This window comes from Watersipora subatra, chromosome 7, assembly GCF_963576615.1.
Source record: "Watersipora subatra chromosome 7, tzWatSuba1.1, whole genome shotgun sequence".
NCBI classification, from domain to species: Eukaryota; Metazoa; Bryozoa; class Gymnolaemata; order Cheilostomatida; family Watersiporidae; genus Watersipora; species Watersipora subatra.
Window position 1 is genome coordinate 29748262 of NC_088714.1, and position 26957 is coordinate 29775218.

Genomic DNA, 26957 nt, shown 5'->3' on the forward strand with positions numbered 1-26957 from the left:
TAAATATTATTATAAATCCATTTACTGTAAATTTTTTGAGTTCCCTCATTCAGTTTCTGATAATTTATAATTAAATTATGCATCTCTAAAGAGTTACTGCTTCCTTAAGGTTCCCCCTGCCAGATATTTATATATTGTTTTTATAAGTTTATTGTAAATAAAACCTATGTAGTAAAGCAAGTATAGTGTTCCCCTTTTGGTTTGTTGATTATGTAAAAAAGGTTTGTAGGTACAATTGCAATATATAGGTAGCTTTAATCATAAGAACACCATGATGATCAAGATCTTTAAAAGTCATACACTATTGTAGCTGATCAGGTAGATACTGAACAATTCCACAAATTGGGAATATTATGGAAAATGGAGGCAGATTGATAAAAAGTTTATATTATTTGCTTTTGTGCTAGGTTATCGATAAAATAACAGGCTTTCTATATCACCGTCTAAATCACATGAAATATTATTGTGCTGTTCCATGTTCCTGATTGTGCTATATCCCTGTATTTTCTTATATTTTATTTGTTCAAAATTCGTAGCTGGGTTATATATACTTTTGTGGTTTGTTTGCTACTTGGCCAACCTTCAATTGAAGATTGGTAAGTTAAAAAGGCAGTAAAGGATTAATGTAGGCTTCATTCTCTGATGTTCTAAATAATATCATACAACCTTAATTCAATATCAGAAGGCATGAGCCTAAAATGATAAATAGCTCTTAACTATGTAAACAGCTGAGTTTGACTGTGTAAATGATAAGACGGTCAGTTAGGGTGATTGTAGAATATACTTACATTTCAAAATATCTCGAATAAACTGCAGCTTGAAATATTGGTATTTTATGCAAACATTGTTTAATAAATGCTGCTCACAAGTAAAGGCTTTAGAATACCTAAAACATTTTCTTTATGAGTGAAGGTTTTGAAATGAATTAATGAGTGGGTGTTACAGATAGTCACGGGAGATGAGTGGAATGGAACAGACTTGCAACAGCTTTATATGCTGGTCAGGTATATGAATGACTCGAGATCCTGTGTGGTCAATCCGAACTTGGTAGAACTCGCTCTGGAATTGGCCCGTGAAGCTAACTGCCAGCGTCTAAATTCATCGACATCAATTGGTAATCATACACTTCTATATTTATACGCAATATATTTAGTGTCATGTAATAACCTTATTATAAATCGGGGATGTATAAACTTTCAGAGGTAGTTGTGTGCAATAGAGCAGATGAGCAGATGACCAGATTAAGCCATGCCTGATGCTGTTTTATAGCTTTACCTCATGGCTCACCGGCGTTTCTGTTCTTATGATTCTGATAGTAATCTCATTTAGAGTTTGAAAGTAAAAGTTGCGAGAAGCAATAAATATTGCGTATTCTTGGCACCAAAAGGTTTCATTCACATCAAGTTGTATGAAGAGATGATGCAAGAGATTTCAGGAGATTATGTTTAGTCATGTACTCCTGTGTAATGTCACATCCATTTGTGTTGCTTAGCAACCACTTGGAGACCTTTCCTGTGCTTGCTTTTGCCCAAAGCTTCCGTTGCATTTGTATGTTTTTCTGAAAGACTCACGAGTGAGATACCAAAGGAAAGAGTTTGCTAAAACCTATTACTGTTCTGTAGATCTTTTTTGTATATCCGCTCTATTCAAAGCCTTGATCATATTACTGTCTGCAACATTTTATTGCAATTCATTTACACCAAAAACCGACCTACCATAGGTGTGCAAAAATAATAGGAGTCAGTGTTAGAATTGGCTGCTTCTCAACTCACCTAGTATCTTGATTGGCTGTATATTCCAACACAAAACCAACCGATTGAATGTTTTTTTATCATACACTCTTTATAAAGGTTAGTTATAATTGAATTGATACAACATTTTTATATTGGCTTTGACCTGTATCGGCCTAAAAGTTGTGTGATATAGGCCCTTGAAAAGTAACAATACAGCCCAGTGAGTCCGGACCAGTTGTTGCGAAAAATGGTCATCGTTAAGGCATATGTCCTGTTTGCAACCTGCATGAGTTAAACACAGAATTGTCATAAAAGCACAACATAATAACAGCAAATTCCAAGGCTGTTTTGTATATTCATTATGCTGAACTTCTCCTTTTGTGTAGCTGGTAGGTCAGGAAGAGACAACTTCTTGTCTTGTATGAATGACCTTGTATACCTTCTACATGTAGCTTGTGTGTATCATTTTAGTTTTTTTGCCGGTCCATCTACAGTTTTGAACACAAGAAATGTTTAAATCTTAATTGTAAATTCTTTTAGACAAATTTCTCGAGCGTTTTGTTCTATTTTGGCGTCAACATATTTACAGAATTTATGTTAGATAATAACAGAATTTGAAAGCATGGACCAGCCAGACTGAAGGTATCTTGTAAGCCCTCATGACCACTGCTTGCATCCTGTTCAATCATAAAGCTGATAATTTCGTCGCTCTTTCATTCCCTATTGTCGCTGTTCATGGATTTGCTTTGCATTTTGCAGGTCTTCCTGCCAACATTGGTTAACTTAATTTTTCATTTCAACGTTTTGAGTTTTATATGTTAATAAATTTTAGCAAATCATATTTTATGGTGATTAATAATACATTGTTGGATGTAGGCTACGGGACTGATGTAGATGGATAGTAATAATTTCAATAATAAGCGCTCTGCAATAACTTTTTTTTTGATAAGTAACTGTCTGCATTAAGTTGATGACTTTTTCCTATCATATTTTCTTCAATGTGCAGAAGATCTAGTTCCGGTGGCTGTGACCGAGGCCATTACCTTCAAGAAACTATTAATCTACATAAAATGGTTTACCACCCAGTAACTTAAACATTCGTTTCACATTCCCCTTACATTCCATTATTTATCACATCATTAAATGTGATTATTCATGCAACATTTGCAAAATAAATAATAGTAATTTGAATATAAATCTTTTTAAAGCCGGTAAATGTCGTTAAGAGCATTTCTATCCATTCTCAAAGGATGCCTTGAAGCTCTCATTGAATACGCTGTGGATGGCAGAGTCCCGACCAATCAGGACATAGTTCGCCATTTAGCTCTCTACTCAGATATCACCAGATGCTGTGTGGAATCCTCTCAAGGTAGCCTCGATTTCATCCCGTAATTGTGTTTTGGGCCCTCATAAGTAGTTTTGCTAATTACTCCTGGCTGTTGAATTATATTCAGTTATTGGTTAATTTCCTTTGGATTAAGCTCAGCTCATGCAATTTCCCAAAATACAAAGCTCCTGCTATGACTTGCGCACGAATGATTTTTATCCCTTAGATATATTACGAGTCATAATAAATCTCCATATGTCCGTATGTGGTTAATTGCCGGTGTTGATAGTGAGACTGTCCAATTGTTCACTCCTTGCTGAGGCTATAGCCGGTTTTTTTATCCATTACAGCTCCTAATATTTGTCGATATGCCAAAAATCGTGCTGACAGCACAATCGGCACGATAGATGCAGATTGTTGGCTGCAAATATTTTCTTACATTCTCTCTGATTACAAAACAAAGGCATAGCTGATTTAACTGTAAATCTCGTGAGCAAGCGTTTCTTGCATAGTTAAACATTGCACAACGACATAGCCTACCCGTTGCTCTCTTAGCCTGTATCTGCTATGTTTATCTTTCTGATGACGCGTTGAATACCTCCCAGCTATACAATGCTATTATTCAGGTTATGGCCGTGTTAATGGGTACACACCCAACTCCCCTCAGATATTTGGCAGCATAACCAACTATATAATATACACTATATAAGTGAATTGCCTGCATTTTGTATATCATGTGGCAATTATTTTTGTGACTTCCATAAAATGTTACTCAAACAGGTTAATGTGTTTTCTATGCAAACTGATTGTCTTAATTTATTTTGTATCCTTAATGATCATTTTTAGCTATGCTAAGGTAATTGTGAATCTCTTTCACTAGCAAGTATTTCTAGTTTTATCACTCCTTTGGATTTTATACGTGATTTACAGCTGAGTTAACACAGCTATTGTTTCGTGCACTCTACCTGCTCCTACACTCTGTCATCATATCTTCCTTGATGAGCATTGTTCAAATGCCTCACTCGGTATTGCAACACTTCCATTACGCAGCTCCCTCATTATTCTCCTGTTAACATCTGAAAAACATTATTTTGTACTAGTTTTTACATGAAAAGCATGAAAAAACCAAGGCCAAATATGCAGCTGTTCGGCACGCCTTGTTATCTGCTGTTTTTCTGCGCAACTTGGCAGCTACTTTCCTCACCCTATGGTCATCGAACATTTTTTGTTTCATGGTATTTGCTTATACTTGTTCCTGTTCAACTGGGTAACCGATGATCTTTTGGCTTGATTGTTTATAGCTGCAAATTGAAAGACTGTATCTAATATAGACATGGCTTGGGGATGGCTCCCTTATGTATAAATACTTCTTTTTCAAATTCCTAATGCAGTCGTGTCACACATAGGTCACATTTTCTATTGAGCTGAATTCATTTTCGCTATTTGTGAACATTGAAGCTGGCTGTGATATACCCTTATTCTGAATTTGCTATTTCTTGTAGATGTCAACATTCCTGTCCTGTTGGCAATCCTTCACCTCAACCATGAAACAAGTACTCAGCTTTTATCCAATCGGAGCAAATGATTTCATAAAATTTTTCATACCTTTTGATTTTTATTTCGTGTTATCCTGATATGATTTCCGTATTCATAAATCTTTTATACAAACCTTTATTTGTGCATTTTCATATAGTGAGTTGAAATAAATATAAAGTTGACAACTGGTATACTCCAATGCGAGCTGCAGATGCAAGCAATAATCTGTTTGAAATTTGGCATTTTCCAAACAAGTGTGTCACTTTGAAGTAAAGGATATTCCATTATTTAGCATGGATATTGTTTACCAAGTGCTCTCATGGCACATAACAACTCGCTACACCTGGCCTCATTTGGAGTGTTGTAGTTAAGGGTCATGTATTCTGGCAGTGGCATTAAGCACTGCCATTTGGTTAACTTGATAATCATTGGTGTCACTCAATGATATTATGACACTTGTATACAAGTCTTCTGCTGTAACATTATAATAGCTCAATCTGCAAAATTGTCTATTCAAGTTCGGAGCATACCTTCTCATACCCCGTGTATTTTGTATCACACATCTTTTTGGTGTTGAAGTGTTATAAGGAATTATGTTTGTTTTGCGTAATACCGTATATCCAGCTTTTTCTGGATGACCCACTGCATGCTTTTTGGCACTATGCGAACTTAGTTACTATTCAGTTTGCCATTATGAATAATGCCGATTCATCTCTAAGCTAGTCTTATAGTTTGGCACTCTGCCATCACTCTAATAAATCTATGAATGAGGTGTGTGTGAGAATTAAGGTTGCTCAGCGATCAGATCACGCTCTGTGCGATGTTAAAAGTTTACTTGTGACTGAATCATGATTGGCTTGACCTAAGCAAGATGCAAAATATTTCCTTGTCATTGTAACAGTGTCACCTAAGTGTGCTAACTCAGGTTCCGGCTTTGCAATTTGCCTTTGATCCACCTGTCATGAAGCCTGAGCTGCAGCGTTCTTTCATTAGAGGTAAAGCCTTAGCTTCGTGACAGCTTCACGGCTTGTCACAGTTGATATGAAATCGCTTTGGTCTCAATATTTCTTAGCAAGAAAACTTATTCAACAATTGACACATGATTACTAATCACATAGCTCATAAGTGACACCTGTGCATCTTCATCATCGTTAAAGCTTTGTCGCTAGCAATTCTATGAAGGTGGTATAATAACACGATTATTTTTTCTCAGCGTATAACCTTTAATACATAAAACTTAAAGTGACTGCTATGCTAACTATTCAATGTTTGATTTTAGTTTATGTACTTTCATTAGAGTTATTGAAATAACAATATGTTGTGAAATTTATTTTTGGACTGGTTCTAATTCACCCACTGACCTCTACCTGCAAGAAAGCGTGATAGACCTGCATATCAAGCTCGAGTCAACAACATAATAACAATGATCCTGTTCACCAACTTTTTCTAAATAGACTGCAAACATGTGTGTGCTCTTAATTCCAAATTGTTTGCAAACATTGCTTTTGTGCCCGTTGAATTGTAGCTTGAAAGTTTTTCAAATGCGCTTTGATTAATACCTTCCTGCAAACAAAGTCATTGTAACATGTTATAAAGCTTAATGTTTAGCAAGGTATTTTATTTTTCAAACTAGAGTTTCTTACCACAGCAAATTCTAAAGGTGGTAAGATAACCCACATTGGGTTCCGTGCCAGCCTGATTAGTTGGATTAAAAGCTTATTAAATTTAGTTTGTACTTCAAAGTACAATCTGGCCATATTTTATACGTCTTTGACAGGATGTAAACAATTTATTAGCCACCACCAATCTAAATACTATTCGATTTTAAAATTAAGATTACTTAAAATATTTCAGCAGATATAAAAACTAATGGCGAGGTTAACCAATTTGGCCTGTGATGTGGCCAGAAAAACTGAAGTGAAGAGAAATATAGCGTTATAATGACAGATAACAACAGGTGGCATTCTCAGCAACTCATCATCTGTCATGGCTAAGATTTTGCTGAGAATTTATAGGTGTCAGATTTGTATCATGCAATTGCACCACATTTGGCGGAACAATTGGGTGGCTTTGGAGTTGTCATACCAAATGTAAGAATTGAGAAATGAAATAATAATCTTTTGACGCGCAGGTAACTGACTTTATTCATACAAAAATAACATTTCATCAAACAAAATAAATAACAATTAACTGTACAAAAAGGAATATGACTCGTACGGGTAATATAGCTCGGGAAGCAACAATAAAATGAGGTAACCAAAATATGTGCTTCAAGATATCTATTATAATAAATATTGTTGTACAGCAGTTTTGATAAAATTTAGCATAGTAGCAATATGGAAAAAGCTGTTAAGCAAGGTGTTTTATCCAAACTTGCAAAATATTGACTTGATGCAAGTAGCTAGATATTAGCGGATGGAATAATGTCCGGATAAAATTAAAGTGATTGCATACAGTAAGAGTCTGACCTATGTCATGACAAGTCAAGGCATGATGACACTCGTTTATATGATGCTGAAATGTCTGTGTCAGTGTTATTAGTTCCTGTTGTTGTAACATAGCGTATGCATCCATCGATTCTGTGGTCGAACTACAAAGTAAATATCAAAATATGTAAAACGGCAATAAGATGATTCCGGCTCACTATATCCCTCAGCAGGCATTCGAATAAGCATCTCCCCACTATGTCTATTTATATGGAAAACTCCAATCGGAAGTCTGAAACCCAATTAATGCTATCAGGTCAATGGTGATAAGCGTAACACAATAAAGCTACATTGTGCTTTACAAAGTTGCTTCAATTCGACAGGAAGCTTTCTCAATGCTTATTTGAACAGATCATTGGCCTATTGTATAGAGGGCAACGCTTTTCATTGAAAATAAAATCATACGGTCTACAAATCTATAATTGTCCAAACAAATGCTATTAGAGGTTTGCCCAACTTTCCTGTACATCTTGGAGCTATGGAATGATACAAGCCTATCTATCGTTACAAGACAAATATATAAATTAAGAGTGTCTCGCCAATTTGTTTCAGTTCAATACACGCAACCTCAATGAAATTGCTAACTCTAAGCTAATAAGACAGTACCACTGCAAAACACAATTATCAGCTTAAAAAATAAGGAAAATTACCTCTGGTGGCTGGTAACTAGACTCGGCTGTAGCGTTTGGCGGTTTCCCAAAGAAAAACTGTTCTACGTGCCAGCAGCGGAAAGTTGATCTCGTTGTATATAAAAATGTTTGCTCATCTCGATGGTCGATTGAGAATGACACTCTAGTTGGCCTCACCAATATCACTAACTACAAAAGAAGCAATCATAAATTTTACCACGCTAAATATTTGAGCAAGAGCTCGTTAAATACAGTTCTAACATATTGTGTAACATTTTATATCTCCAACAAACTCCAGATAACTCCTTTTAGAATGTGATCCTGAATTGACTAACAGCTTGCGCTACCTATCTGAGTTTGCATTTGGCAAATAAGAATTTGATTTATAGAAATTGAGCAACACTGATCACTGCGGGGTGCAATAAGAGGAATTGTTGACATTTGATCATATTTATTTTCTTGATAAAACTTGCTGAGTTCTAGAAATACTATTTAGCTGCTAATGATGATAAGAATTTCATTTATAGAAAATTGTGGGCAATCATGTTACTAGGCTTACCGTGTGGAAGTTGTTATCTGATACATTTATGCTGTCGTGAGCAATATCTCTAACGTACATCCAACGGCATTGGCCAACAACACGTAGACGAATTTGGCTGTCTTCTATATATGCTGTTAACATGTGCCGATAATGATGACTTTGTGCGTGAAATATAATTCCGGCTGTAGACGTTGTCCGGAACTGTAGAGTTAGTTTATCTCCCTCAGCAAATGAACTGTAAACAAACAATATTGTTAATAATGATACTGATACCCTCAATAGAGAGACTGTATGCCATTAAATTCGTTTATTTCCTCAATTGAATTAAGCAGGGCTGTTGGACAGAATAGCAGCTAGTTGCATTTTATTCATTGTCTAACGAAGAAACCCTGATTGATAGCATGAGGTCCAACAGGGAGGCTACACCGGAACACCTTCCATCATCATGCCGTTTGTAATTGTGACCATGTGTTCGGCAGGCAAAAATGCAAATAGCCATGAAGCGAAAAGCATCTGTGCTTGTCATTTTGCAGAAAATATGGTCAAGCTTGCAAGGTATTAGAACAGGTGTAGATCGTCTGATAACACTTAAAGAAAGCTCTACAGCGATTGTAACAGATCCCATATGATATCTGCCATAGAACTGGCAGCTACTCACAGGTGTGCGTCAAACAAAAACACAACTACCTGACACACTATGAATAACAAAAAACACGTGCACTCTATGTAACACCCTTACAATATTCATTATCAAAAACTGTCATGCTGAATGGTGTGGGCAAAAGCAAATAACGACCCTGGCTATTGTAAATCATGAAGCTCACAGTAGCCCCTAGAGATATCTTGTTACCAGTGCTCAACCCATAAGCTGTATACAAGCAACCGCAGATTGTTGCTGAGAATATTTTTCTGATTAAAACATTTTCAACAATTATTACGTGTATGATTCGCTTTCACTTTACTATACATTATTTTAGTTTCTCAATGAAATATGAGTGAATTCATGCCTTGGAGCCTGGCTCCACGGCGTGTGACCTAGCTCAGTGTAATCCCTCTCGAATATTTAATAACTGACCATCAAAGAGAATGATTATAATGCCGTGGCGGCGGCGTAGATGCGACATATAATGACCAACTATAAGCCGTGTGAATGTTCAAGAGATATAACAACAATGCAAGTGTCTATCGTATGAAAGAAAAATAAAATATCTTATCGCTTACTTCAATGGAAACTTTATACCAGTTATGTTGACTTGAGACTGAGCATCACCCTCTAAGGCGACTCCGGATGCTTGTGTGATGTCGATGTGCTGATCCTGAAATTATTAAATACTGTATTTAGTCATATGAAGATGTAAATGAATCACTCAGCAAATACTAATATATTTGCATACAAAATAAAATATAGCACAGGTTAAGTGAATTATAGACATGGTCCGCCGCAAAATATTTGATAGTGGAGAATGCCACATGCATGTAGTCTAAATCTTGTGTTACACGCATAAAGCCCGGCTTGGCAACCTTAATGGAGAAATTACCTCACAAACATGACGTACTTTAAGATGGTTAGAAACTGTGAACTGTATCAAACTGCACAGACACAGAAATCCTGTTGTTATATCTAAATTCTTCATCTTGCAAGAGCTGATAGACTACCAGTTGTGTTACCATTTTACATATTTTCTAGATTTTATTCTATTCGGCATGGTCCCTGACCAATAGCAGCAGCCAATCAGAAGAGTTTTCCTTTGTAAGACCTGCCCATTGAGATTAAGCTCCAATGATTTTATGAATGAATGAAAATCTTCCCACATCGCATTACTATTGCAACATAGTTAGAGCTGTCATTGATAGTACGCTTGAAGATTGACAATGATAACACACAGCATACATATTTGTAAATAACATATTAGGCAAGATAACATTGGCACTCTGACAAGTGTAAATACAGTTACTTCACGCACCAGGCTTCCCTTTCACCAACTGTTTATGCAACCACTTTTCGACCAGTTTGGGGTGATTATTTCTAGCATGTGGTAATTACCAAGTCATGAGCTTCAGAACCCTTGAAGAACAGTACACACTGAAATAACTAAAGAATGACACTTACCGTGTTACACTACAGCAAGAATTCATTAAGAATTAAGTAAATTTGCAAAGAATTTTCTCGCATGCTTGACAAGAAAAAAATGTTTTACTTCAATAATTAAAAAGTAAAGTGAAACAACAAAACTCTGCCAGTTGAATGGATTTCAATCATGTGAAACTAATTTTGCTTACTTTCACAGCTATAGATGGAAGCTATCAATGAATAGCTTTGAGACAGCCAATTGAGATAGGTTTGCTCATAAATCAAACCTTTTTCATGCTGCGAGCAGTTCTAGCAATATAACTTGCAACTATTGTAAAATTTAGAGCCTTTCTTCGTAAGAAGATCTTCATTAAAATATTAATCAGTTTTTCCTGTTAACAATTCTTCAGTTTATCATTTACATCAATTCATATGTATGTAGTAAAATTAAATTCATGAACATAGAAGTATTTTGGAAAAAGATTTGAGCTAGGTCTAATCAAGGAGCATCCATGAAAGGGCAGCACAAACACAAGTTCACATTTGAACCAGTAATTTATCATCATTACACTAGCATTTGCTATGAGCATAGCTCAGCTTGTCTGAACAATTTTTGTACTTTAAAAGTTATATACTGTTATTGTTTAAGGAGTGTTTATAGTTTACAATCTTGTTTTGTATTATTGCGCCTAATTCTTATTCTATCTTAATGAAATGCACTGATACCCGATATGGTGGAGTTAGTTGGCATGAACAACTGAAAATATTTTTGCCGCAGTTGTAATGTACCGTTACAGTCAGTCACGCCTAGTTGTAACAAGCCATTATCAAGGACTGACTGCACTTGTAAGTCGGAAGTGTTCACAATTGTTTATGGACTCATTGAGCATTAAATGCAATCCTGAAGTTATCCTTAATCGCACCAATTGTTATGATACGGTTTATATACAACAACTACTATGGAGGCTGTTTCCTATTGTCAAGCTAGCGCTTAGCAACAGATGTAATCAGTGCCCATTCATGTTGATCAATCTGACACGAAAATTCGGAAGCACACAGCATCAAGTCAAACAGCCAATATCTTCTTCACATTGAAGAAAGACAACTCCATCATATTATGCTGTCACACTTGATTAGCCACTAATACATTCATGAAGGCAGACATGTCGCCATGTCTTAGCTTGCCGCCAAGTGCCAAGGTTGTTGTTATTCGCTGATGTCACGAGATTTATTGAAAGTTTGAAGAAGACAAATATATGCATGTCGGTCTAAGCGGCTCGTGACGAGCACAGCTAAACTTATTACAGTTTTATCACATTCCTCAAAAGATTAGAAAATCTTAGTGGCTATTTACCTATGTTTGCCTGCATTCTTGCAATTTATGACAATGTCTCAAGACTGTATAGCAGCAAATTGCAGGAGGATGTGCATTCCCTTGGGAGACTACGATATGGTGATGTGATCCATTTACTGCCATAAAGCTCCAATGAATGATGCCGCTGGCTTTGTTTTTCTTAAATAATTACCGATTCTGATGCGATGCCCAGCCTGAGATTAGTGGTAAAGAAATGGTGTCGGCTTGGCTATATGTCATTAACTGACACTGTTTTCAAAGGAACATAAGCCAAAAACAAATTCTATAGAAAATATATCATACAAGTGTCCCATGACTCGTGTGCCAAACGCCATTTTAAGCATGTGTGGTTATGATCAGGGCACAGCATTCAGATGCATTATGAAAGACATAAAGTCGACTAATGATATTGCTATTTTAGTCTTGATGGTGATTAAATAACTTTACTTTGTCTCAATTAACACAGATTATCAGATTACTTTGTATATGAGCCCAACACGTGACATTGTAATGTTGTGGTAATAAAGACACCCTAGGAACAAAGAATTTTCATTTTTATATTTGACCAATATAATTTCTTAATCGGTATTTAGCAAAGAAATTGAAAACAAATAATAATGCAGCCTCCATCACTACAGCTTGTTTCGTAGTCATGTTCCAGTCAGAGTTGCTCAATATTGATCAAATGATTGATAGTTAAACAAACAAAACAATGAAGTTCATAAAAATAGCAGAACACATTACAATAAATAGATAATTACAGCGATGATATTGACATATAAGGCCATTTCTTCGAATATAATCTTAGAACTCAGTAAAAAGTATGAACACAGAGATAACATTATAAAAAGCAATAACTGCTCAAGGTTCCGGCCTATCACAGAAGCTGTATTTCTCAGTGTCACTATAGCAATCGACCCAATCTAGTGTATCATCTGCCATATAACCACTGAGGCTTCTTCCTCTGCCTGAACTAAATTTGTCAGCAGACCCCGAAATATTCTTCTGCATGTCTATAAGCAAACAGTTTATTTTCGCTGCAAACTAAACTTATCCAAAACCAAAGCATGTTCATTAATGTTAATAACAAGAGAAAAAATAGCCACTAAATGATGAGTAGTGTGCTTTATTGTTAAAAGAATGATATGATTAGATTAAACGAATGAAAACAGCAGCTGAGCATAGCAAATCTAATTTCAAAGCAATTTGAATTTGGGTACTTTAAACATGATTATGGAATGAACCTGTGGACAATTTAACATGCAGTAAGATAAGATGATTTGCTTTACAAGATTATTACAGACTAAAAATCATCAACTCGGATAAAGTGACAAATTTTGTATAAGCTCGTGCAACAATTGTAAATGGTAATCCTTCACATGAAAAGACCGCCTAGTGCTTAGCGTAAACAGTTTTCTGTCCAGGAAATGGCTTTATTGACAACCAGTTGCAGACTAGTGTCTCAATTGAGTGACGGTTTTTCATGCCTTCTAGCCATCCTGAGCTTGATACCATCTAAGCTAAGTTGTTTACACCATGGAGACGAATCAGATGTTATTGGTTATGAAGATCATCAACTCTGTTGTCTGCATTTGCCGCCGCACTGGGATTATTTGACAAAAATAATCGATTCCTTTAATCAATTTGATTCATAATCTGCAGTACCATTAGGAATGATGGAAAAAATAATCGCATATTATTTGTTGTGATGTCGAAACAACGATTTGGAAATAAATTTTTTTAAACATCAATACCGGTTCACTGTTATATCAGCTACAGTACTGGCAAGTATGGGGTGCTCACAACGAATATGACATGCTTCACAAAATCTGACCCCGTTGGCCTAGCAATAACTTTGAGTCAGGATGGAGTATTTTGTGCACCAAAAACGAACTTACAAACAGAGTAATAAGTCCATTGATTAAACTGCTACAACTAATCACAACACCTCTAATGTGCTTGTTGTCAAGGCATTGGAATTTTATTTATCTTTTATCAGCTAAATCGTAGTTTTTATGACAGATATACAAATTTTTGAGAGATACTTATTCACACCAACAGATGATAAGAGTGTTTACTCAGACCTTTTGTCCTTTCTGATAACATATTTATAGTTGCAATATAATGCCTTCTTAAATATCATCATTAAAATAGTACATAGATGAACCAACAATCATAAATAGCCACTGAGTCACCAGGGAACCGCTTAACCGCTAATATATTTTGGTGCCAAACTAAGGTCAATTCAACTCATCAAACTCCAAAACCATTTGCTACTCACTTTTCAACCAATTAGTTATGAGGGAATCTATAAACTCAAAAAAATTGACTCCCTTTGTCATTATCTGCCTAAGGGGTTGCCAGTTGTACAGCAATAGCTACTTGAAATTTATGCATCATACAGTGCAGCGCTGTAGATTTTATCAGGATTTCTCCGAACAGCATAGTTACTACGTGCAACATTTTTGCACCTTATTGACCTTCCTGAGCATTTTTGCATCAATATTCTACAATGATGACATCAGCAACCAGCGTTACATTTGTTTCAGATGTCCTGCTTTTACATGATAATTAAATGATATCATGTTGTAAATAAAAAGATTTTACCAGCCAAGTTGAATGTACATGTTGAAGCTGTTGTCATATCAACAGCGTTATATTCCTCTAGGGAAGTCCCACTTGAATCCATTTGTAGCCAAACTTGGGAATTATGATTTGGACTAAGGGACTCCCGATCTGGGCTTAGCGAATCATGCTCACTTATTGTAGCAGCAGTATCGGCATTACCAGTTCTTTTCGATGGATACCCACAGAGGTCACATGATCGGGGAGAACCATCAGGCCCTAAAACAATTCAGAAGGATAGCATGGCATCCTAACTAATAGGAAGCCTGAGCTTGCATTTTGAAATGTTATGTCCAACTGCAAAAACATGTCTTCTAGATTTTAATGCCAAATAATTTGTACATATGATCCATGGCAGGAGTAATTATCTATCAGATATCAGTGGCAAGCGTCGTAATGGAAGTGCCTGCTATGAACTTATGGAGTTTGCTCATGAACCATAACATGTATTCTTCGATAAAGAATGCAATTATCTTCTAGCAAAAGAGAGAAATAGATCCTTCTGGATATACCTATTACCTCATGCCATATTTCATTAAATCATATCGTGAGCAACCCTAGTTCATAAGTGATCACAATCTTTACAATAAATGATCTAAAGCTGAAAAGACCCCTCAAGAAACAATTTATTAATTTTGGAAGTATCCTAAAAGCAAGAAATTGGATTTAAAAGTAATATTTGCTAGTTCGGATCACATAATTAGAAAGGAAATGTACAGCAAATAACAAACGAAATATCGCTAATTGTACATGTATCTATGAAAAAGTAGAATTTCAACCTAATAATCAACTCAAAATATGAATGGTTAATTCACCTCACCTATCAATTGCTTATCTTCCTGTTCTTCCCTGATCCAATCTCTTATGGCTCCTGCATGGTGCGCCTGCCGCTCCCGCTTCCAAACATGATGGTCGGGCTCAATAGCCATAATCTAATATTAAATATTGTCATTGACTGTCAATTAAATATACTATTCCCTTACTTTTATGTTTTTTATAGCAGAAAATGAATTGATTTCGACTAACTCGCAATTTTTCAGGTTTGGCTGAATGATAAAGATGAGAATGACAAATGACTTCAAGTGCATAACACAATGTGTCTGCGGTTGAACTGAATAGTCATCTTCTGGTGAAATACATTTAAGTTTTTCATTGTTAGTCATTCATAGTTGTCATCCTGAGACTTCTTATTACTTAATGACTTGTTGAAACAGGCACTCATAAATAACAAGGGAGAGCAATGGTCAACGGATATGAATGAGAAAGGATTGTGGTTGAGTAAACCTCAGAAGATGTACATCACAATTTTGTCCTGCTGCATCATTCGTCTGCCACTTGAGGTACTAAGGAGCTTATTTAAAAGTGGAGAGGAAATCTTCATTAAACCTCTGAATATTTTGATGAACGTTTTAAAAACTCATACCTAAGCCAAAAGTTTGTGCTGGTATGCATATATTTTACAAGTAGAATGTTTTGTGTGATAAAAGGAAGCTCTTTTTCTGAAGTCTGTTTAACAAGCTTCACATCTAATGGCAAGCCTAAATAGATACAATAGCCTGCATTCATAGCAAAATGTTCTAGAATAGCAATACAGTACATCTGTTCCTAGTAAATAATAAGCCATGAACATATCATAGAGAGAATAAAAAGGCTCAAACCCACCCACCCATGATATTTGAAAACCAAAAACGTCAGTTTCTTTTATGATAATTGCTTTATAGGAATTATCCTTTAAAATGTGAAATCATTACTAAAGACAATGAGAACAGTTATAAAAATTACCTACAATATTTGTCTGATTTGTAAATGCCAAGCAAAAGTAACCTCCAAAGCAACACTTAACAATGTTAGCACTTCTTTTAAAAGTAATAGTCAAAGGTCATCCTCAAAACTAAAGTTGATACAAACAATTGAGTGTAATGTGTATTCTCCACGCTGCTACAACCGACTGCATAGATTTAGCATCTCTGATTGACCAATATATAAATGTGTTGAAACATGTTTTTCATAAATAATTATTTTTTTAAATGTTTTGCCCTTGCATATTTATATTTGTAAAAATGTATGAGAAGACAACTCAAAACTAGCTCACTAAGATAACGTAACAAAGTCTGTTATACTTCTTTGCTTACTATTTCACTGAATTGAGAAGTGTTAATAATACAACTACCAAAAATATGATTGTATATAATGTACCTCCTCACAACACCTTTTGCTAACAACAGCTCTATAACCCATTTTCTTCAACAATTCTATTCTTCTGTCTAAGAGCACCTTGTGATGAACTCGCCACGTTTTCCCAAGAGCCCAAGGCAGTATTTCAAACTTGTACCCTTCAAAGTCCTCTTCCATATCATTCGCTAAATACCTAAAGTTGAAATTAAATAACATTCTATGGTTTCTAAACTAATCTTGAGAATGGTGTTGAATTGCCTTTACCGACTGGCTATATACATAAGGGATCTGACATGTAAGTTCAACAAAAAGTTTTGCGATGTTTAAAATGTAAGGATGTATAAATTTCTAACAGTTAAGGTTATATTCTAACTCTTGGAGCATTTATATAATAAACCTTCATAGATTAAAAGCATAATAAGAATTTACGTAAATCTCTGCAGTGAATGAAAGCTTCTCCGATGGTGTTATCTTACCCGCTTCATGCTGATGATTGTCGATAGCCCAATTTAGAAGAGCTAATTTTATGCCAAAAGCAAAATTATTGGCAATCAATAACAAAGCTGGTCACTCCTGACAGTAGAAATATTGCCAATTAACAAACTTGAGGCACCTGATAAAAGGCTGTAGTAATCATTACAAAAGCAACAATATGAAATAATTAACTACCAAGCTTAACCTTGTGATTGGATTATTACAAAAACCAATGAGTTAGGTAAGCATGGTGAACAATACAACTTAGTCAGGTAGGATTGTTAGTCATCTTTGCACTCACTTGTCTGTTCTGATTTCATAATAGCCGGAAAAAATTGAAAAGTATTGAATAGAATGAATAATGTCTACTTACAACGCAGCGAAGAAATTGAATTGGTTAAATTCATCTCTGGTAAGCTTGGCTTTGGAAAAGTACATAAACACCATTGCCAGAAGATACTAAAACAAGATGCTCTCACAATAATGGGAACACCTGTAGGACTATTATCAATAGAGACAAACATGTAAAAAATTGAACCACTTTTATACTTCTCATCCAATGATTAATGATTTCAAAATCATAAAAACTCTAAAATGAATCAAGTATAGAGCTAACGCAATGAGTAAAGAAATATAATTTAGAAAAAATACATTTGTGTGGTTGATTGAATGAGCCAGTATGGTATGTAGAGAATGCAAATAAAGGCGGTTATAACAAAGAAATAAGCTAAAATTCAGTTTAATAAGTCAAGTTTAATAAGTTAAACAAGTTTAATAAGTCAATAAATAAAAGATAACTAAGATTAACCAAAGGTTAAAGGGGTGCATGAAAGTATCAGTTAAAATTTTCTTACAAATATTAATTAACCATTCATATATATTCATATTAACCATTTCAACCACTATATTCATATATTCATATATATTCACGAATATAGCACTGGGATAAAGTGAGTGACAACCCTGTCATCTTTGATGAAAGCAACAAATTAATCAGTAAAATCCTATTGCTTACCAATTGCAAACATTATTTTTGTTATTTATTAGTTCTAATTTTATACTTACCAACTGTTGTTAACATATTTACAAGATTGCCATTATAAAAAAGCAAGATATCGTTTCAAGGTAGCAGTACAGACTGAACGAAGAGGTGCGCTCTAAGCTATGAGTGACACATACGCCTGTATCTCACAAGTAGATTATACCATGAGCCATTTTGTTACGGAGAGTACAAGGTACGTTATTTCTCTTTTTTTATATAGCGAATATATATTACTCAACTGCAAGTTTATAGTTTCAACAGAGAGCTATAGTTTCATACATTTCAATGCTTTCGACATCTGCGTATTGCTGTGCCAATACTGGATTCATATCTCAATATATTACTGCGTGTAATTTGCTGCCTACCGGCCTGTCAATGAGTCAGCTGCACACCTCGTTCTGCATGACTTCTGATCAATGCTACTTCTACCAATGCTATCTTTCATAACTGCTTAAAAGGTGTAAAATTTTCATATATGTTATAACTGATGTAAATTTTGACTGAATGACGAAATATTGTCTGCTGATGCCTTTTTATAATATGCCTAATTCTCTTGTGGTTTTTACGTTGTGAACTTTGGCCAATAAAGTGTGCATCAGTCACAAACCCCTCTCATATCTATATGCAGCCTAGCTACAGCCACTTCCAATAGAACGCCACTATAGAAAAAGGGGTGAAAAACACAGCGCCACACTATAATCTAACGCCACTTCTATTTGCCCACCACTTTGACATTCTTTGATCCTCCCGAACCCAAATTAGAAAGTGATCAATAGTAAAGTGTCTACAAAATGGTACTAATAATGACTCGGTTACTTCAATAATTAATTATTTCGTTGTTGCTGTAATGGTTTCCATGATTTTAGTGAGGATGTACCAGAAAAACTCGATCATCACGATCATTAGAACTATATTCTGATTCGGAGTGACTAAGGTCTAAATCAGGGGTCAGTAACCTGCGGCTCCGGAGCCGTATGCGGTTCTTCTATCCTCTCGCTGTGGCTCCCTTTGACTTTGGATTTTTTTTACCATGTGCCAAGTAATTCATAAAAGTATGGAAGTTTTATCACTAAATTTTGTAATATAATTTAAAAATTTTAATTATGGTGATAAATCAAACATTGTCGGTGTAATGCGTCATTATTTATGTGCCAATAAAACCGCCAAAATTACACCAGCCGGCATGACAAGCCTTGATTTTTTTACTTCAGGTAGGCAAACTATGGCGAATGCTAAGAAAAGTGACAGAGAAAAATATGTAGAACATTTAATCCTACATGGGCTGATTTGCTTGCTTTCACCGCTCTGAGACTGGTTTACCAGTTTGCTTAATATGTAATGAGAAATTTGCAAATAATAGAAAGTCAAATGTCGCAAGACACTTTCAGAATAAACACGCAGCCTTTGCTCCAAAATATCCAGAAGGAGATGAAAGAAAAAGGCCGTTTCGAAACTGATGTGTAAGGCTAATTTAAGCAAGAAGTGGGTGAAGTCCGGAAACTCATCTACATATGCTAGTTTTGTGACCGCTCAAGAAATAGTCAGGCATGGAAAGCCGTTCACCAACGGAGAATATATAAAAGAATCATTTGTTAGGAATGATTATTTTATATACTCTCAGTCAGCTAGAGTTAGAGTTTAAGTTTGGCGCTTTGCTAAAAGAAGGACTGATTTAAACATGAAGTTGCAATTTTTCTTGAAAGTAACCATAAAAACAACATAATAGGCCTACATGTATTTTCATGGTGTTGTTAGCTATTTTATTGTTCTTTGCAAAAATGTAATTTTGTTTTCTCAGCAGTTGAATCATTATAAATGCCACACATTTTTGTTTTATGGTGCAAACATGGAATAAAAACATTAAAAGCTATACAAAAACGTTACATGTAATATTTATTTTTTTAAATTTAAAATATCAAAGGGGAATTGTGGCTAACACTGTGTTCTTTCCTGCAGAAAACACGTCCAAATGGCTTTTTGAGTGGAAAGGGTTGCAGACCCCTGATCTAAATTATACTCATTATTTTCAGACTTGTCTATCCTGTGTTACAATCTTGACTGAAAACTTGAAAGCATTTTGATGAACAATGAGAACACTCTTCAGGAATACTGTATGACGTAATAGCAGCCATTGTTATGGCGTATTCTAACTTTAAAGTGTTAAAAACGTCTTTAACACTTAAAAACATGATGGCTGTTTTTTAACTCGAAAGCTTGACGGTTTTTCATTTCAAACTTTGAAAGTAACACTATTGAAAAAATTAATAACTGTATCTTGCTAACATTTTATAATCAAAGTAGTTCCTTGTTTAACTCGGTCTGATACTTTGGCGTATATGAAAAACAGTTGAGCAAAAATGCTGAGGCCGACGGCATTAATGTTTATCCGCCTGAGGGTGAGTGCGAAATATAGGTGACATTAGCATCGCTGCACCCATAAAAGGGTTAAAAAATGTATCTTCCAAAGATTCTGACGAACTAGTTGAAAAATGAAGTGTCACCCTCTATTTGAGCATCAGCTTTAACAAAACACAACTATAGGGTAAGGGTTGAAAAATACTGCGCCATAATGTTTAAATAAAGGTTTTATGGTAATTGACATCTTTGCCCTGGCTCACCAAACTTTAACAAAAGTTGAGTACTACATTGGTCATATGCGAGACACCATGGCTACATAGCCAGTTCAAATGTCAATATTACCCAGCCAAATCAAAGGTATAATACAAATGACATACCTTAATCGATAAACCAAAATTCTCATATGACTAGCAGCACCCATTCTCGGTAGCAACATTGCGTAAGCACTACTAAAAACCCTTATCCATACCAAATGTCTGCAAGTCTTTGTCTTGCTGCTATAAAGCTAGACTAATCTGCTTGTGAGTTTTGCCATTCCACAGATGTGCATGCAACAAATTGTATGGACTAACTAGCGTGACAACATTCTCTTTGCAACCAACCAAAACATTGTATGGTGGCACTTGGGCATAAATACGATTTAGATGTGCAGATTCTTGATACATGTAATTAGGCTTTGATTAACATGCAATTAGAATATACATTATAATCATGCAGTCTCGGGCTGCTTCTAGCTAAAAAGTTAAAAAGTCATTGTTCTCTCATTTGTGGTGTGCAAAGAACTCTGTTGAAACATACTCAAAATTATATAAACTTTCATGTTTTGCTATTAAATAGTTCATTTAGTTTGTGCACTGTAGCTGCAAGTTATGGAGTTCTTGGAGGTTCCTTGTTAGCCTTTTCCAAAGTCTTTACGCTATTCATGTAAGACGCTTCACTACTGTTCTGAGTAGAAGAATGTATTTGATTTATTTGAGTGTATTAGTGTAGTCAAGTTTTGAAATCAATATATTTCCTTATTTTCTCATCTAGCTATAGCTATAAAAACCAATTCCTCATGATCAGTAGTTAATGTAGTTAATGGTTGTTATGAAAAATGTGCTTTTGTAATTTGATCAAACAAAAGACACGATTTTTTGATAAAACTAGATTATCTATATAGCATAAACACAAACACTATATCTAAGAAAAGCATGAGCATGGTTCAAACAGTTAAAAAATAATGTATTAGGTAGGTAATAACAGCTGATGACTAGAAGTTGTGTTCCCAAAAACGTATTGTTCTACACTCATCTCTATTTCTAGTTCAAAGCAGCTTTAACATTCTTGAAAAGTAAAAGCATAACAAAATTTTGGTAGAAGTATATGGTAAAATATAAGCAAGATTATCTGGTAGATTATGTACATAATTTTTTATACTATTTTATATGCTCACTTGCCTAAATAAATCGCATGCACTCTTTCTCCTAAACAATGACTAAACTATTAACATTGGAAATGGCAGGTTTACTGAAATTAGGTGGCTCTAATTGTACTCCTCATTTTGCTAACCATCATTCTTGCAAGAGCTGCACGGAAACCTTTTAGTTAGAGGTGAGAAGGTTAAGATGACACAATATGTGGAAAAATGGCTAAGCAAAATACATGTATGCATGCATATTCAGAATAATGTCATGAAATCTTTGGGGCAGATGAGATATTGCACAATAACTCACAATTTTCAAAAAATGGAAGGGGCTGATACACTCTCGTAAATTCAATGTATGTTCACTTGTGGCGATTTCGTAGTTCAAATAGCTTATGACAAAAGAGCTTATGTAAACAATAAATAACGAGTTGCATAAACTGCATCTATGCTGATCATACGCTGTCTATGTGTATAAGCTGAAGCGATTTTAGGTGGGTAAATGACCGACTGCAGATTCTACTAGATTTTAGCAGATATACATTTCTCTTACTAGTATTAATATGTGACAAATGTTAAGCACAAAACTAAAATGATGAGATTTACTGTGCACTACTATTATTGACTGTTCAATAATAAATCCTGTTGGCCAACACTGACGAGCAAATGGCTCTTGCAAAAGATAATTCTCTTGCCAGCTGCATTATGATTTTCTATGAAGATTGCCCGAAGGATTTTGCTGGAAAGCCGCATCTTGCAACCTCCTATGTAAGCATGTCTCAAAAAACAAATTGACTGTGACATTCTTTTATCATCATTATACATAGAACTTAAAAACATGATACATGTATTACCAAATCTCATGAAATACTACTTTGAGCATGGCTTACTCCATATTAGCTTGCATAAATTCTCAGAACTCAGTACTGATAGAGAAATCACGGCAATATTCATTAGCAGTAACTTTGGTGTTTTAGAAAAACAAAAGTGTTCACTGCTGATGGTCCTGTGAGATGTATGAAAAGGCTAACAGTTTGGCATTAGACCTAGTTTGTCAAAAACTGTTAACAGATTCAGCCCTTCCATGAAGTCATGACCAAGCTTGAAAAACCCCTATATTAGTTGGGATTTCCATATCCATTCTAGTAGCCAATAAAAGCCTTCAAAGTATCATGTGTAACTGATGATAGTCTCATTAGTAGTAATCTTAATCGTTCTCAATCTATATAATTATATAAATCTCTGTGTTTGTTGTTTGTCATTCTTGTGTCTAGGTATAGCGATTAAAATCTAGGAGCGAAAAATCCGAAACGAAAAATAATAGAACTAGGAATTTCAAGTTTTGCAGCCAGGCAAGCTAGCCATTATGCTACGCTGTCCTTGCCATGCTATCACATAACTGTGCACATATTTATGCAACGTTTGCAAAAATACTACTGGTTACTACTAGCATGCTTGAAGATCAAGATTCCGTGGAAGGTCATGACACGTAACGTAACAATTATAATTGTTGCGTTACGTTTATAATTCAAAATAAATGGCTTCAGACGGACGAACACAGCTCTTATTATAGTAAAGATTTAGACTAGCTTAAGTTACTAGCGTAAGTTAGTCAAATTCATTAGGTTAACAAACTTAGCCAATTGCAACTACATTACCTGCCATTGCTTATAAGCTGTTTTAAATCTTGAACGAATGTTTAGCATAAGAAGTAAGAAATGTTTCTCAACCATATGTTTTAGCTATGCCTTGAGCTTTGAAATATTTGATTTATGCACCAGCCGAACACAGACAGAAATAAACAAACACCTTCATTTAAAAGTTAGAATAGTAAATTTTGTATATTAAATAAAAGTGAATTTTCTCAGCGAAACCTTTTTATTACCATTTGTTGATGAGCCCACTCCATCCCAACTAAGCCTTCTAGATCCTCCAAACCCTATACATTCTTGATCAGCAAGGCCAGGGAAAGAGGTTTTAAGCCAATAAAAACTTTTTAGATTTGCAAGGTAAAATTCTCCAAAAAAGTACAATTTTTGGTTCCAAAACAATCAGAAAAAGAACTATGACCAAAGTGTTTTCAAATCTTTCCGTTAGATTCTCAAACCAAATATGTGAAAGGAGAAAGAGCCATTCTTGCTCTCAAATGATGCTGTTGATTCAACCAATGCTAAACTTCTTGACAAACTACCTGGTGAACACAAGAGCTACAAATCGGTTGACATAACGGTTGATCTAGATGAAGTCGTTAACTATCCAATAAATTTTTTAAATGGCCGGCAACTTGCGGGTCTGCCTCCTCACAATTTTATTTTAACAAAAGGAGTTTAGTTATTCTCGTTACAAACTTAGACCCGCCAAAGCTTTGCAAAAGAACTCGATTAGTTATGAAACAGAAGATGTCCTGTTTTAGAAACCACCAAAGTTTTAGAGACTTTTGTATTTTGACAGGCAAATACAAAAGTGAAAATGTGTTCATCCTTAAAATCCTCATTTCATCAAGTTTGCCATTTGAATTTAAGAGACTTCAGTTTTTATTCAAACTCAGCTTTGCATGTCTGTGAATAAGAGTCAAGGACAAACGCTACAAGTCGTTGGACCGAACCCCACAGACCTGCATTCTATCATGGTCAACCTTATGTAGGCTGTTCAAGTGTTAACAATCCTGAAAATTTGTACGCTTTGAGATCAGATAAAAAACCAAAAGTGTTTTGTACTAAGAGATACTACAGATATAGTGTCTCAAGATTGTGCGTGGAACATTCACAAGGTCTTTTTAAAGATAAAATTTTAATTCTCCAATTCTTATTACCATGTAATCTAATCATAGGTTCCAGTACACATTTGCTTCCAAAAAAATAAAAACATTGTTATAACATACGTGTATGTATTTGCTTGGTTATACCTTTTAAATATCTTCCTCTACCCAGGCAACGCCGGGTACGTGCACTAATTAGTAATAATTAATGACAAATATGTGTCAACTAGGATTAAAGCTAATTTATATAAATAAAAACCTTAACTCCAAATTATGATGGTAAAATTTATTTAGCCTCACTAACAAAATCAAAATCATTTTGACGTATTCAATACTAAACTATATCTCATGCCGCGTGTTGTGTTCAGCTACCAATCTAACTAGTTTACGAAAGTACATGTAGCTAATTTCAAGCATGACTGATAAGCTGATCATTACGTAAATCTGCCTAGCTAAGGCTTCTATTATATCTTAACTTACATGTATATCTAACAAAAAATATCAAAACACAATTTTTAATAGTAATTCAAATATCAATCTATTCCAACCGTAATTAGAGCAGACAAAAACTAACTGGAGCATGTAACATGTATATACTTTTAATAACCAGTCAGAATTGCTTAGAGAAAATGGGACTCACTGTTGGTATGCTATAGAATTGTTAATGCAGATTCAGAACAATTTTGTAAGATTAATATAGTACAATATATTTTACCTTGTCGGCTACTTTACAGCAACTATCGAAATGAAGAAACTTGGCAATGTATGGCTCTTCTACAAATATATGAAATTAGGTCAGCCGTTCATATTCTGAATCATAATCAAAGAAGATCACATGCATCAGACGACACTACTTTAAGACACATATTACACAATGGCAGATTTGGTCAAATGACTAAAATCTATACTTTTCAGTATCCAACGCAATATCCATTGTTTGATTTAACTTCACTGAGAACTCTTTTTGATGACCACTAAAAGGTATATATGACTATAGTGCTAACTTTGGTAACTCTATCCGAAAGGCCTGCGTTAACTTAAAACCAACGATCGCGATTCAACAATAATAAGATGAAGGTGATTAGCTAGCAATATTTAAATATATTAGAAGTGAAGCTTTTCTTAGATGCCAGGTGGTAGTGAGAATGGTCCCGCAGATGTTTTTATTAAGCAATAGCCTTATTTTTTTGGCACAACTTTCAACCTTACCCAATAGCTGTAAATACTTCATCATCTCATCGGTGGTGACTATTATCTCAGACTTTGCAGATGATGAAGGATTTTCACAGGTGACTCCTTTATTTGTTAACGCCTGCGAGGTTGGTTGGGTTTCCGGTCGGCTAAATAACTGGCAATTTGTAGTCTTTGATGTACTGGCTCGAGCTAGATCAGCATGTTTTTTATCTTTGCAATGGACTGAGGAATGGGTAGAAGTCAAAACATTTTCAAAGTGGCTCTCAGCAAGGTCCTTATCATCTGATGGAAGGCTAAATGTATCAATGCTGATTTTCTGAAGGCAAGCTTTTCTGTTTTTTGTGCTTGGTTTTACATCTTGATTATAAAGTTGAAAATGTTCAGCCCTGGCATTTCTTTGAAAAGATGCTTTATGTTTGAAACCATGTGTAATGTTTAATGAAGTTCTTTGAATGCTATTTCTTCCCTCTTTAGATGTAGAATGTACAAGATATGGCATGGAGTTAGCCATATAATTCTTACGATTTAAAGCGTGTGAAGCTTTAGCAACGCATGATCCTTTCGGCATTACCACAGCTTAACCGACGCTTTACAATCTTGGTTAGTCACTGTTGTAAATCTAGAATAAAGAAAATATATTTCCAGATTTAAAAACTAACAAAATGTGAAGTAATCAAAATGAATAACTAATATAATAACGAAATAAAAACTCTTTTGATTAGCTTAGGCGCTTTGAAAATCAAGTTCTGTCAAGCTTTTACAATTAGTATTAGTTTTTCGCACGAGTCATATTTGTCACTCAAGTTAAAAGGCAGGGGTGAAACCACAGTAAACTGCAACATGAAGCAAAAGACTATGTTCCTGAAGTAGATTGTTGCTTTTACAAAACAAGCTGCTCTTGCTGTGTATTTTTAAGCAGAGTACTGCTGGAACAAGAATAGCAAAAATGGGATGAGTTAGAAGCCCAGGAGAGAACCAATCTGTACATTTGCGCAGTGTAGCACGGGTTATGACCTCCCTGTTTTACAGGTTTTTTGCCTTATGATGTGGAGCACGATTGTTCTTCATGCCCTTCATACAGCATTATTTTCGTCATACAACATCAACAAAATGTCTCTCAAAATTTGAATTTCTTGGTCGGTGTGCTGAATGAGTCAAAATATTGAAGATGCTGATATGCTACTAGCTGAAATCCTTCCCACAACGCCTGAAAGAGATACGATGCTCGCTCTCTCTCAGTTCAGCAATG

General features: G+C 35.1%; 3 protein-coding genes across 4 annotated transcripts in view; 1 reads left to right on the top strand and 2 right to left on the bottom strand.

The window, feature by feature from the left end:
- The window catches only part of LOC137399887 (anaphase-promoting complex subunit 1-like), a 54765-nt gene extending 50006 nt beyond the window's left edge, over positions 1–4759 (top strand). The window contains exons 25-27 of the mRNA XM_068086148.1: positions 946–1114; positions 2983–3102; positions 4563–4759. Coding sequence (XP_067942249.1) covers positions 946–1114; positions 2983–3102; positions 4563–4645 — 372 coding nt within the window. The 3' untranslated portion in view covers positions 4646–4759. The remainder of the gene's footprint in view (positions 1–945; positions 1115–2982; positions 3103–4562) is intronic.
- Positions 4760–6720: 1961 nt separating this feature from the next.
- LOC137400046 (uncharacterized) lies at positions 6721–9900 on the bottom strand. 2 transcript variants are annotated; one of them, XM_068086355.1, is made up of 5 exons: positions 9809–9900; positions 9474–9568; positions 8271–8487; positions 7733–7900; positions 6721–7186 (listed from the first exon to the last, which is right to left on the bottom strand). In XM_068086355.1, the coding sequence occupies exons 1-5, from the start codon at positions 9884–9886 to the stop codon at positions 7070–7072; spliced, it is 675 nt and encodes a 224-aa protein (XP_067942456.1). In that variant the 5' UTR covers positions 9887–9900; the 3' UTR covers positions 6721–7069. The 2 variants fall into 2 exon arrangements, with proteins under 2 accessions (XP_067942456.1, XP_067942455.1); XM_068086354.1 differs by having other exon boundaries at positions 9791–9897.
- Positions 9901–12538: 2638 nt separating this feature from the next.
- On the bottom strand, positions 12539–26276 carry LOC137400646 (speedy protein A-like). Its single transcript, XM_068086976.1, has 7 exons — positions 25724–26276; positions 25230–25288; positions 17325–17410; positions 16499–16670; positions 15123–15234; positions 14285–14521; positions 12539–12690 (listed from the first exon to the last, which is right to left on the bottom strand). The coding sequence occupies exons 1-7, from the start codon at positions 26274–26276 to the stop codon at positions 12539–12541; spliced, it is 1371 nt and encodes a 456-aa protein (XP_067943077.1).
- Positions 26277–26957: the final 681 nt, after the last annotated feature.